The 13,279-nt window shown below is 36.6% G+C and overlaps 1 protein-coding gene across 6 annotated transcripts; it reads right to left on the reverse strand.

Moving 5' to 3' along the window:
- Window positions 1-627: 627 nt before the first annotated feature.
- LOC137941753 (acetyl-CoA acetyltransferase 2-like) lies at window positions 628-9,417 on the reverse strand. 6 transcript variants are annotated; one of them, XM_068787318.1, is made up of 16 exons: window positions 9,339-9,417; window positions 9,184-9,239; window positions 8,404-8,476; window positions 7,448-7,546; window positions 7,186-7,359; window positions 6,991-7,096; window positions 6,197-6,335; window positions 5,077-5,154; window positions 4,934-4,999; window positions 4,768-4,853; window positions 3,890-3,989; window positions 3,647-3,757; window positions 3,411-3,452; window positions 1,906-1,992; window positions 1,664-1,749; window positions 772-1,097 (listed from the first exon to the last, which is right to left on the reverse strand). In XM_068787318.1, the coding sequence occupies exons 3-16, from the start codon at window positions 8,441-8,443 to the stop codon at window positions 1,067-1,069; spliced, it is 1,245 nt and encodes a 414-aa protein (XP_068643419.1). In that variant the 5' UTR covers window positions 8,444-8,476; window positions 9,184-9,239; window positions 9,339-9,417; the 3' UTR covers window positions 772-1,066. The 6 variants fall into 6 exon arrangements, with proteins under 6 accessions (XP_068643420.1, XP_068643419.1, XP_068643418.1 ...); XM_068787317.1 differs by having other exon boundaries at window positions 8,404-8,494; XM_068787319.1 differs by lacking the exons at window positions 772-1,097; window positions 9,339-9,417 and adding an exon at window positions 628-743 and having other exon boundaries at window positions 8,404-8,494; window positions 9,184-9,261.
- Between the last annotated feature and the right edge of the window lie 3,862 nt (window positions 9,418-13,279).

The following is a 13,279-nucleotide window of genomic DNA, read 5'->3' on the forward strand; positions in this document are numbered from 1 at the left end:
GGGGGGAGGGGGCCTAAAAAGAAAAGGGGAGGGGGATGTAAAGCTGCAAAGTAAAACTTATGGCATTAACCATAATCTTTTTAAAATAATTACCTAACTTTTTATAAAAAAATATCGCCATTTTGTTTAATTTTTAAAGCTTAAACTTTTTAATATTTAATTAAATTATACATTATTTGTTCAAATTGAGATTTAATGAAATGAAAAAGAATTTAATTATTAATTAAAATAGTATGGGTTTGATTTATATTTAATCTCAAATTAAAATTATAGTAAAGAGTACCCTCAGGCAATCATTTTGTTGTAATCCAGTGGGAAGTAAAGAGTTTACAGCAGTACAAAAACGAAACGCTCAGTGCTGAATAGATTCTAATGTCTGAATCTTCCTGCATTGGAAAAGCAACAATTATTGTCTTTACAAGGCATGATAGAAAGGCTCGCTTTGGGCCCTTTGAGACAGAGAGAGTGAGAAAAGAGAGAATTAGGGTAAATCCCCTTCAGCCCTCGCCCTTATTGATAACCCTAATACATGACTAAAAGAAAGAACATCAACTTATACATAATTACATATAATGCCCCTATTTCCTTTAGGAGTGACAAATGGTAGATGGATTGAACTTGTTCAGCAAGACTATAAATGGAGTTTTTTTTCCTCAAGAGTATCTATCACAAAGTAGGGTGTAAATGGACCGAATCCGGTTTTATCCGAAATGGAAAACTACCCGAAGATGCATATCCCCAACCTGTGAAAAATGAGAAAAATAACCAAAATTGTCTAAAATGCAAATCTTTCAATAAATATAACAAACCCTAAACATAAAATTCACCCCCCAACGACGGGAATCAATTTCCCACAATCAGCAAATTTATGATACAGAATCAATTTCATTTAATTTAGCATCTGCTTCGTTCGTCTGTGACAACATTCTCATACTTTGGAGTGAGATGTTTAGACAAGGCCTACTCAGGCCTCTTTTTCTGGACTAAACTCACTATTATTGAGAACAAATGCAAACCAGGTAACAAGTCAACATAGATTATAATATATGATGTCATCCTCCGATTCTCATAATAGAGAACGTTCTGCTCTAACTCGCCTGAAATAGACAAAAGATCTTGTCGGTCACTGAACGAAATTCTGGAACAGAAAAAAGGGACTAATAATTTGCTAGTTGGCATGCCTCGTAACTCGCAACATGCAGCAAATAGCTTGAGCAGACTCGCACACGTGCAGCGGAACACACAGGAAAGTAAAAAAAAAAAAAATATGCTTAAAAATCTGAAAAAAGGTATAGGATACTTGACCGAGTTTGAAAGTAAAAATATTTTTCTAAAGTTAAGAAATTTTATTAAGCAAAAAAGGGTAAAGAGCCCTATAAAGGAGCTGGCAAGAGGAAAGAAATAAAAAAAAAAAAAAAAAAGACACAAGAGAACAGCAATTAACTAGGAGAACTCAAACTAACAACGAGTCAAAATTCCTAATCTACTACACAGCACATGGACCACAAGTTAAAAAAGACTGCTAATCAAAATCAGAGAAATTTTATGGAACAGGTCATTTTAAAAAACCTATGGGCTAAAAGATTATAAAAGCCCAAACAAGGAACATGACAAAAATGCAGGGAACATGAAATCTTACTCTTACCAAAATGGAAAAGCTTACATAAGCTCTAGAACGAGTGCCGAAGCTCCACCCCCGCCATTGCAAACACCTGCAACTCCATATTTCCCACTTCTTTGTCTCAATACCTGCCACATTCATATAAAAAATGCCAAGGTTTACATAAAAAGAATATTCAGGAACCCGAAGAGGAGTGCAGAATGGTCAATCATAATTATAAACAAGTGAAGAGTATTAGAAAATATAGAACTAAAGCACAAGAGTTAAGCGGTAAGGAAAGATACCCCTAATAAAGTCACCAAAATCCTAGCCCCACTGCAACCAAGAGGATGCCCCAAGGACACAGCTCCACCATGTACATTTACCTTCTCCTGAAATATGAAATGAAAAAAACAGTTGATTGATAAAGTCACTATTATAGAAACGGAAATTTAACTTAATATGACATAATGTTACCCAAAACAGGGAAACGGAACAGTAACATCTTCATGACTATTAAAAGGACAGTTTCTCATATCCATTATCCATTAATAATGGAACTAGGTTGTCAAATGAATCCAGTTATCAGGTTGACCCATTACACGAGTGTAAAAAGATGTATAACACCATCACCAAAGCCTGATGATTGGTTCAGTTTGACTATCTAACAGGTATTCAACTTAATATATGAAAATTTAAATCCAAAATAAGAAAAATAAAAATGCCACCTTAATGTACTGTTTCAGGAAAACAACCTTATGCATTATCCATTAATAATGAACCTTGCCAAAGACAGTGTAGGTCAAAGTAAAAATAAAATAAAAAAAGGGCCTCCTGGTGTGGTTTAACCAATTATACAACATAAAAGTTGTATAAAATCTTCACGAAGATTGATAGCTGATGATAGTACTTTTTCATACACAATGTCTGTTAATGTCAAAGATAGATGCAGATGCAGATTTAGCAGAGAAAGTGTGGCATAGATTGGTAGTCACGTATTAGAGGAAAACTGTCTGGCAGGTATGATCTGATGGGGTGACTGCAAAGGTGATGGCCAGCCAATCAGATCCAAGCAAACAGAATGAAGGGAAGCCATGATTTGGTGAGTTCGGCTCAAGCGAATAATCCATACCCAATCCAGTGACAAAACAAGTAGAATTTAAGGAATACAGCAGGAGCTGTCGCCCATCCCTCACAAGAGGAGTAGATCTGATCCCCAGACCAGCGATGGATAACTCTGCACCTGATCCAATCTCTGATTTGGTGGAAACATTCTGTGGAGTAGCTAATTAAATAAATGGGACAGTGAAAGAAAGCTTCACCTAATGTGACAGCATGCAGGTGATCCGAATCAGATGCAAATAGAGATTTGATGAGGATCAGGCATGTGGAAGTGCTTAGGGAGCAGCAAAAGCATTTTTGGGTGAATTATAAGTGGAAAAAGCATTAATTTCATAGAAGAACATGACCTTGTGGGTATGATGTGAGGGAATGCTTCAAAAAAAAAATGTGAGGGAATGCCAACAAAAGAAACAGATATATAAGTAAAGATTCAAAAATGAATCAGATCGATGATCCTTAAGCACAAGGTTTGACAGAGCTACAGATATTGCCGTATCTCATTTATTCATCAAAAAATATAGCCAATCCCAGTCCACCATATCTGTTCCCACAACAGAACAATCTAGGAATTTCATCTCAACTGCCATGATGGCAATTAGGCATTGGGACTTGACTCTACTGAAAAAAGTTTAATCAGGAGGACAACCTAATAAGAAAGGAATTGACACTGATAAATAAATTGACTCACTGGCTGCAGCCTGAGGAGCTTCTGATTTGCAAGAGCCACAACCTGAAGTGCAGTAAACCGTTATGAGAAAAAATTGATAACAAATATAATTAAAATTTCATTTCAACAAAAATATATAATTAAAACTGTCTTAAAAATAATAATAACAACAACAGTGATTATAAGTAATTGATAAAGGTCAATGCATGCATGGCCCTTAAAAAAAAGAAAAAAAAGAAAATTATAAAGCTACTCACAGAGAATGCTTCATTTATTTCATAATAATCAACTTGAGAAGCCTCCAAGCCAGCATTTGAAATTGCCTTAGGTATCGCAAGAGCTGGAGCCGTAGTGAATAACTCAGGCGCCTGCAGAGCCAAATATATTTCCAGCAGATAAGAAAGTATAACTAAAGTGGCAGCACAATCACTGAGGTTGGGATTTGAAGGTAAATAAGGGATCCATCTACAAACTATTTTGGCAAACTTAAGTTGTCATACCTGAGCAGCATCAGCATATCCAGCTATCTTTGCAATAACTTGAAGACCAAGTTTAAGTGCTGTTTCTCCACTCACTAGAACTAGTGCAGCAGCACCATCACTATCCAAAAAAGGTACTTCGAATTTAGCCACAAGATCAACTATGAATTATTTCCAAAAGGTCTAGATGCATGCTTCAAGCCCCAACCACCCTTCTTTTTAATGTTAAATCCCTCAACCTTGTGAGACTCAAACCCGAGAGTCTGCCAACGAGCCAAAGGCCAGCCAACTTGCTCTAATACATGTTGTAAACATGCTAAAGTAGGGCCATTTTCTTGGTTTCACTCAATAAAATAAACTGACACTGACATCACAGAGAGAAGAATCCTTTTACAAAGAAAATTATGGCTAGGACCTTTTTCTAGTGAGAAAATTACAAAGAGATGAGCTGATGGAAAATGACTGGTGTCCATCAAGGGGCAAAGCAACATATAAGATGGTAATGGTAATTTAGGACAGGTGTCATGGATTTAAAGATTGGTTAAAATGTAGCCCATCCTATACAAAGAATAAATCTCACTTTGAAATACTGAAGTGTCAGTTAGACAACCAGTACTGTAATTTCAAATTTGACAATTCTTGACAGATGGCAGCCCAGGAATGCAGGATATAGAACCAAGAGGAAAGTGAAGTTGAAGTTACAAAAAACCCTAGAATATGTGCTATGCAAAGTGCACTAAAAGAGAAGCAGTGGTACAATTTCTACTGTTTTGATTTCCCGTAAAACTTTGCCATGAAAAACAAGAGATCTAACACGTATACTCAATTAAATCCACTCGAATAATAACAAAATTGACAACAACTAAAGCATTCAAAGGTCTGCAGGATGCAAAACAAACCTCATACTAGAAGCATTGCCGGCAGTTACAGAACCACCATTATCTTTAAAAGTTGGTCTGAGCTTCCTTAGCTTCATAGGATCAAACTGGACAAAAAAGATGGCCATTAAATATGATCTGTAGCATGGAGAAATTACTGATTCATCAAAAATATAGTAGTCCTTACTTTTTCTAGACCATCATCCCTATCAACAAGGGTAGATGGCTTTCCTCTCCCACCAGGCACCTCCACCTGCATGTAAGAACAAGGAAAATGAGAGACCAGCATAGATGGAAACACAATTTCTAGATTTTAGAAAGGCATCTAACCGGAACAATCTCCCATGCGAATGCACCAGAAGTTTGAGCAGCAATTCCACACTCAAAGCTTTTAATGGCATATGAATCCTGGGAAAAGCTTAGATGCATCAGTAAGACATTTGCAAGTAGTTATAAATTTGCAATACCACAAACATGTGATATGCAAGCATAATACAGATAAAAGAAAACAATAATGAAGTGGTAAAGCACAATAATCAGCTGAAATTTCTGCTAGCTAGATCATCAAATATCTCGAATATATTAGAGGCTGATAGATACACAGAGACATAGAATAAAACTTCATAATCAGGGCGTCAGAAAATTCTCCCTGTGAATCTTATGGGTCTTGAAACATATGACTTAAAAAGAACGAAGAACTATGCCTACTGCCAGATAAAAAAATTATGACAAAGAGGGAGAAAATAAAATAGCAGAAGGAGCCTTAACATTTTAAATTCACCTACATGGGGATGCACTTTTCAAGGAAGAAAACATAAAGGCAGTGCTAACCTGGAAATATTTATTCTTATTTATCATTAATCACTCTAAGAACATACTCAATCAAAACATCACATCAGCCTTTTCGCCAGCTTAGGAAATTGAGAATCCCAGCATGCAACAGGAAATAATTCACTATGCCACATCCAAAGGAGAAGTTCGCATCGTCCAATGTCTATCAAACTAAACAGGATGGGCCAGTAAATTTAAATTTCGATCCTTCATGATCAGGGAAACAGTTCCGCTCATGGGAAATTTCACAAATCATTGAGCCCGTATTGCTCACATTTACCATCTGTCACTGCCCCAAGCTACATAAGACCAGATGGACCAAGTCACAGCCATTAAACTTCAGTTATTGGATCCACATGTATGGATTTGTATAAAACTATTCCTACAACAAATTTCTACTTCATCAAGAGGTCCTGCTAACAAGCCTCAAGAACAAAATAACCCTTAGAATCCAGAGCACATGAAGTTGGAGTATAACTGATGTAATCGTCAAGATAAAACGGAACAACCTATAGGGAATTCATTTAACCTGGCTTGAGTAGTACCAAATGACAGATATGGACAGTCTATCAATAATTGCAAACAAATGTTACTTGAAAGATTTTACAAAGTAAATTACCTGCTCCTCCCTGCTCACATTATGCTGCTCAGCACAAAGTTCAGCACAAGAACCCATGGCATTGTCATTATAAACATCCCAGAGACCATCTTTGAGCATCCCATCTATAAGAGCATCATGTCCAAATCGAGATCCCTTTCTGCTTGTGTAAATGATTCGTGAAAAATTTGGAAGAATATATTGCACATTTGATAAAGAAATAAAATGGTAGTGGTTGAAAACATGATAACAATAAGTTGATCATCATGACAGAACTGAACACCAACCCAAAGATAACAAGAACAAGGGTAAATGTTTTAAGCATGAAATAACTTTACAAAGCTAGCCTTTGTAAATAGTGTAGAGTCATCATTCCGTCTTCTAATTTTTTTACTCAAATAAATCGCATTTCACATTTACTCTTCTTGAATCAGATTCCAGTGTGTGTTGCTCCTGTTCAATGGCCGCACTAGGGAATTTATAAAGTGAGGCAATGAAGTTAGGTCTCATGGGTGTCCAACCAACATTCAGAGAGAGGGAGAGAGAGATTAAAGATTCAATTTTATCACAAATTCTGTTTTCCTATTTTTCTCAGGTAAAGAAGCAGGCAGATGAAAGAAGCTTCGACAAATAAGACTGATGAGCTCCTAAACTTTATGCATTAGTTACTACCTTTGATCCTTAGCATTCACAGATATTGTCCCTCATGTATTTTGGATGGGATCAGCAACTACTAATTCCCTTTCTTCATAGAAGTCATCACATGCATCCAAAAAACTAACCTTGGATTTTAATGAGTTAGAAAAAATACTGACCTAGCCTCTGCCAGATATTTTGGTGCATTTGACATACTTTCCATGCCACCAGCCACAACAACATCATTAATACCTAACTGGATGCTCTGTGCGGCTAGCATTGTTGCTGCAATGAATGACAAAAGAATTTGATATAACACTTGCGAATGACATGTTGGAGATTCAAACACTAGTTTGATAAGTATAATCCATTACCCTTCATCCCCGATGCGCAAACTTTGTTAATGGTGGTGCAGACCACTGTATTTGCAATTCCTGCACCTAAAGCAGCCTGTCTGGCAGGAGCCTGCCCCAAATTTGCACTCAAGACATTACCAAAGTAGACCTCTTGTACAAGTGCTGGATCAACATTTGCCCTTTTAAGAGCACCTAAATTGAAGAAGAACAAGGAATTGGTGACATGTCAAAGTTTGGTATCAAGAAACAAAAAGAGAGAAGATCTGAGAGAAAAGTATACACTGAATTGCTATAGACCCTAATTTGGTGGCAGGAAAGGATGAAAGAGAACCAAGAAAGCCTCCCATTGGTGTTCGTGCAACTCCAACAATACATACATCTGCACAAAAAGCATCAGAGAAACTAAAACTATTAAAACAACATATTACAAACTCTCTTCTGACTCTCAAAACCAAACAGAATCTTTTGCTTTTTTAGACAGCCCCATCGGCAAGGCAGAAGAAACTCCTACATATAATGTTAGACATTATAAAGTACATCAAAATATAAGATTATAAAGATTTATTTTATATGGAAACAAAATTATAATTATTTGCCAACTCAATACAAACTGCAGAGAGCTTAAAAACCAAAACAACCATAAGAATTTAATAAAAAAAAATCAAGTATACACAAAAAAAATTGGGATCACTTACAAAATATAGGAAAATTATAATGTCAAACAAATGATTGATGATAAGTTTCAAAATAAGACTACAACTTAGTCATTGTTTTGAAATCAGAACAAATCATGGTATCAATCTATCAAAGGCAACCAGACTTAGAGATTCATTGAACACTGAATTCTAGGCTAGATAGCTAAAACAGAAAATACAAATGACTAGTGATTTATCCAAACCACCCAGAATAAGTTCTAGTATCTTCAAAGACAATAGAAAATCCAAAAGTGATATCCCTATCCATCTATCAGCTTAATGCTTTTTAGGGGTTTATACAAAAAGTACTCTTATTTTGTAAATTTTATACAGAAAAGTACATAAAAGCACAAAGTAACCCAGAAAAACGAGACTCTTAAGATGTACCAAGTCAGATCAATATTAATAGCATTAGCTGTTCCGCAGCTGGTAAAATGTCTCGCTTGACAAAAATCTATAGGATATTCTGAACATTGAGATGTAATAGGGATCAAGTTATACAATAAATTGGAAAAGTGCACACAAATGCAAAAGTACTCACCGCGAGGACTAATTGAATCGGAGTCTGCTCCAGGAGCCATTGATGTTTCCAAAAAAGAAGTATTTCAAAAGTTCTGCCAAAATATCGTCGACTTCAGAGACATGTAAATATGGCCAAAGTCAATAAACGAGTTCCACTTTTTACCAAATGAAAAAGAGACGAAAATAAGCTAATAATTAGCCCATGCGTGACACCTCACAGGAAAAGTATGACACCTTAAGATGTAATTAAATAGTCGACATTTAAGTACAAGCACGACCTCTAAGCACGACATGTCTGAACAACTAAAAACGAAAAGATCCTTCTCCAATCTCAATAATTTTGAAATGACATTTCTTGAGATGATCCAAATGCAAAACAATCAAGTGTTAAATGTCCAAACCAGTGTTAGCACAAAGCGAACAAAAAAAAAAGAATATATCACAGAAAAATCTCAATAACTGGATAGTTACAATATAAATGATTCCAAGAAATGAAATAACGGAATATCAATAAACAAATTTGTCTGAAACGACTCAAATCCAACTCGGCAGAAAAAAACCATTTAAAATAACAGATCAAGATTAACGTCGGCGATTCTTTCAAAATCTCGGAATCAAACAATAGAAAAAAGCTTCAAAATCCAACGACGATCAAGTACGCCTTTGTTCAGCAAAACAAAAGGAAGCAAACAAGGATCGACTCTGAATTCAGTAGAAGTTGTTAAGATAACCGGAAACATCAAGCATACTCGAGAAGAATCTGATGTGAAGACAGTTAACAAGAGAGTAGAGAACAAACCCTAGGGCTCGAGACCTTATTCCTCCGACCCACAGCAACTGGAAGAATCAAGCAAACTGCAAAATATTCAGAGATCTGTCATTACAGATGAGCATGCAAGGCAGCGCTCAGACAGTTATAGAGGGAAATTCAGAAGGATAAAATTACGAATATACCCCAGTAAACATCTGAAACGACTGCCACGTAAACGGTCTACAGTCGATAGCCATTTTTTTGTAAATTTGGCTGCTGTTGATGCCAGCAAATGTCTTGCCACTTTTGTAACATTTCCATTGAAAAGGGGAATGAATCTGCCAAGCGACTCGACCACAATAGTAAATGTTGCCACTGCCGGATCCACGTGTTCGCCCACCGTAGTAGAAAAGGAATATTGACGCCGGACGGCCAACGGCGACCGAACCGTTGGTAGTGTTTGAGTTTATATTAGAAGTAAAATAATTATCTTGTAAATAATAAAAAAATTGAATTAAGACAAAAGTTTCATTCATTTTGTTCTTCGAAAGATGCGAACGAAATAAACTCGAATTGCTTCAGTTAATCATCATGATCATCGTCCGCAACGTCAAAGATGAGAGTTCGAACGTAAGGGGAGCCATCAACACATAACTTCCTTCCCGAAGAGCAATAACTTGCAATTCTTTGCTTTGGCTTAGTTGTAGAACGCCCGAGCCCAGCAACAAGGAGGCGCTTGCCGATCTCATGTTTACCAATTGTGCTACAGAGATTCATGCTTGGCAGTGTGGGAGACGCGAGATGAGAAGACTTTTGCGATGATTCTGTTGCCTGTTGTGTAATGTCTATAGCCAAATCCTCTAGTCTATCTCTGTTCATTCTGGTCTTGAGAGATTTATATTTAGGTACACATCCATTAGAAGGACATGAGTGTGGAAGAATCTTGATAGAATTTTTCATCTTCTTACAGCTTGTAATACTCTTGCAGATGCTTTTTTTCACATCTCGAGTTTGCCCACATAGCGGCATCTTTTGGCTTTGGTGGAAACTACTTTCTATTTGGCTTTTTGCCGGGCTAGTCACCTCATCCAAGTTTGAAAAGTATTGTTCAAGTATACCAGTCACTGATACTGCATCTGATAAGCAAACACCAGAAGTTCTGTCACTGGAACAAGTAGTCCCTTTCTCTTCCTGATGCATAAGTTCAGCATTACTCCTAGCTTCACCCAGCCAATTGGTTTGATGTTCACATACATCTCCGTTACTTGTAAATACAGATTCACACTTAGAGCTAGAATCACCACATAAATTCTCCCTCTCTGACTTTTCTCCATTAATACTGCCTATATTATCTTTTCTGTCACCCAATTCTTGTACTCCTTCAGAAATATCTAAATCCACTACTGTTCCCTTCCCAGTCCTCCCACGCTGAAGTTGACTGTCAGAGGCATGCTGAGATAGTGAAGTTCTAACAACTGGATCAATTCTCAAAAATTCATTTTGAGCGCCAGCGTCTCCATGTACTTCCATATAATTTGATATGGCCCCTGTTTTGACCACACGGATTTGTTTGGAAGATAAATATGATCCTTTTTCGAGATCCTTCCTAGTGCCATCATGTGAGTCATTCAACTTCCTCTTTCTCTTCCCATAATTGTGAGTACGATTTACAGGATTTTCAGCTGCATCATGATGACGCCTACACTGTCCTCTCTTGCTCTCATCGAAAGGGCCACATTGAAATGTAAACTTGATGTGAGTATTTTCACCATCATTGGCTTGAGCTGAAGCGAAATTAACCTGTTTGTCGAACTGTTCTAAAACAGCATTAGATAAAATGTTCTCGCAGTAGGAACTCACAGGCAAAGCATCAGCAGCAGGCTCTAAAAGCTCCCCTTTACCAAAAGAGGCTCCTTCTGCCCTTAGTTGGTTTTGACCAATTTCTCTGTTCTTTTTGTGGATCGGAACACTGGCAACATCCATGTGAATGAACCAATTTCCCTTCAACCCCTGAAAAGCAAGCAGCATGGAAATAGAATTTGGAAGATGGTAAAGCCATGATTTACGCTTTACCTTCCAGAACAAATAAAAATTTAATGGTTAGACAATCTATTTTCATTTGTCATGTAAAAGTTGGCAAGACAAAGATTACAAAAAGGGTGACAACAAATGTATATACCTTTAGTGAGTTAACCCTGATTTCTTCAAGATATGGAAAGCAAAGGAAGTGTTCTCTTTCAAGCTTTCCTACAAAATATTAGAAGACTGATTTATTACTCCAGAACATAAAATAAACATGAATTATATGACCTGTGAATCACACACAATCAAATCTATGAAGTCAGTAAACAAATGAAAGCCTGTCAAAATGGAAAAGTGAAAAGCAGGACGATTCTTGTCAGAAAAATCATTAGAGAAGTAATTGAACAAAATAAGATTCTCTTCCAAACCAAGAAATTGCAGTACCAGCTAGCGTATGATTTTTATGTGGCATTCCATGAATCTTCGACAGGCACGAATAAGGATAAATAATTGAGTACCATCCCTAAACACACATCACCAGTGACAGATTTATGCAGTAAATAAAAATATCAAATGCCTTTTACTTTGGAAGAAAAATGAGTACTTGATGCTACAAAAAATATAAACTGTGCAGGATAAAGTAAAAAAACAGCAACACAGAATGTAAAATTGATGCAGGACGAGGTACATCCTTTAATTTTTTGGTTCCGAAAGTGGCGTTTGGAATAGGAAGCGATAGAAACAGAAAGGGAAAAGGGGAATTGAGAAGAAGAAGAGAAGAAAGAGAATAATAGAGACGAAGAGGAAGAACGGGAAGAGAAGAAGCAACCCTCTCACAGTATCTCTGAATAATATGTTAATCCAACAAATTCAGAATTTAGTGTTATGGAACCACAAAAAACAATCTAAAGGATTGACATCTAATATACCAAAATTGAGAGTACAGAGGAAAAGCACAGATATGAACAACCGTTTCCTGAACTGACATTACAAAATATTTGTAAAGGTATAGGAGAAATACATGCAAAAGCAAACTATAGTACTGGAATGACCATACAACATTCATTCTAACCTGTGAAACAAGCTAACAACCTAAAGGAAAAAAATTACTCATGAAGGAACCACTGGAGAATCTTCAAAATCACAATAAATACATACGTTTGGATTTTATTATGTATTAGCACTTCTTTTAAGTAAAAGCCACAAGGGAACAGAAAAAAGGTATTGACAGGTCACACAAGAGTTCCCACTACCCTCTGGCTTGAATGCATAATGTGGTAATTCAACATGCATCATAGATGAGCAAAAATTCATCTATTCCTACTGAAAAGATATTATTAACATCAAAACTCTCTAAAAAATATCAGTTTGGGCTACCAACATTGATCGAAAAGTTATTTGTCAACTTCAATTGCGCAACGGGGTTGCTGATGCAATTTATGAATTTGAACCGCAATGTTACCTCTGTGGGGCTACTTTTGCTTGCAACATCTTTCTGCTATTTCTCTAAATAAATAGACATTAACAACCAAGTCCAAAAAATGTCTGTTATTTTCCCAATGTTAACCAAATTCATCATCAGGGATACCAAGTATCTTTTGTCCTGAATTCTCCTTCAAAAACTACGCTATCACACAAATCGCAAGTCCCAACGGCCCAGTTCCCAGTACAGCATCAGGAGGCAGTTTTCAGGAAATCTAAATTTCGTCATAATGATGAATTAGTGGATCAAAACCAAAATATGCCAGTGAAGAAAAAGGGAGTTTCTAATACAAAACCAACAGATTGATCATAAAAAAAAACCACGAGAATTCTATCCTACTTTCTCTTCACACCTTTCTGGCCAAAACATCTTTCCCTTTTTTAAGTATAAAAACTCGAACCAAGAGAACTAGTTCTGCAACCCAACTCATGATCAAGAAAAAGTTCACAGAAAATAAATACCAATGACACGCAAAACTTATAACATTATTAGCTGTGGCAGTAGCAGTAGAGTCTCATTGCTCAAGCACCACAAAGATGTTCTCGCTTATTGATTCTTACCTTTCAGATCACCTGCAGTATTGTGCGGAGAAACCGATACCACCATTCGTGTACCTAGATTGCTCTCTGCAAACACTGG

Source organism: Aristolochia californica, unplaced genomic scaffold (assembly GCF_029961685.1).
Source record: "Aristolochia californica isolate CCGP_79_NKW_82.1479 unplaced genomic scaffold, dmAriCali1.0.hap1 SCAF_9, whole genome shotgun sequence".
Lineage (NCBI taxonomy): Eukaryota > Viridiplantae > Streptophyta > Magnoliopsida > Piperales > Aristolochiaceae > Aristolochia > Aristolochia californica.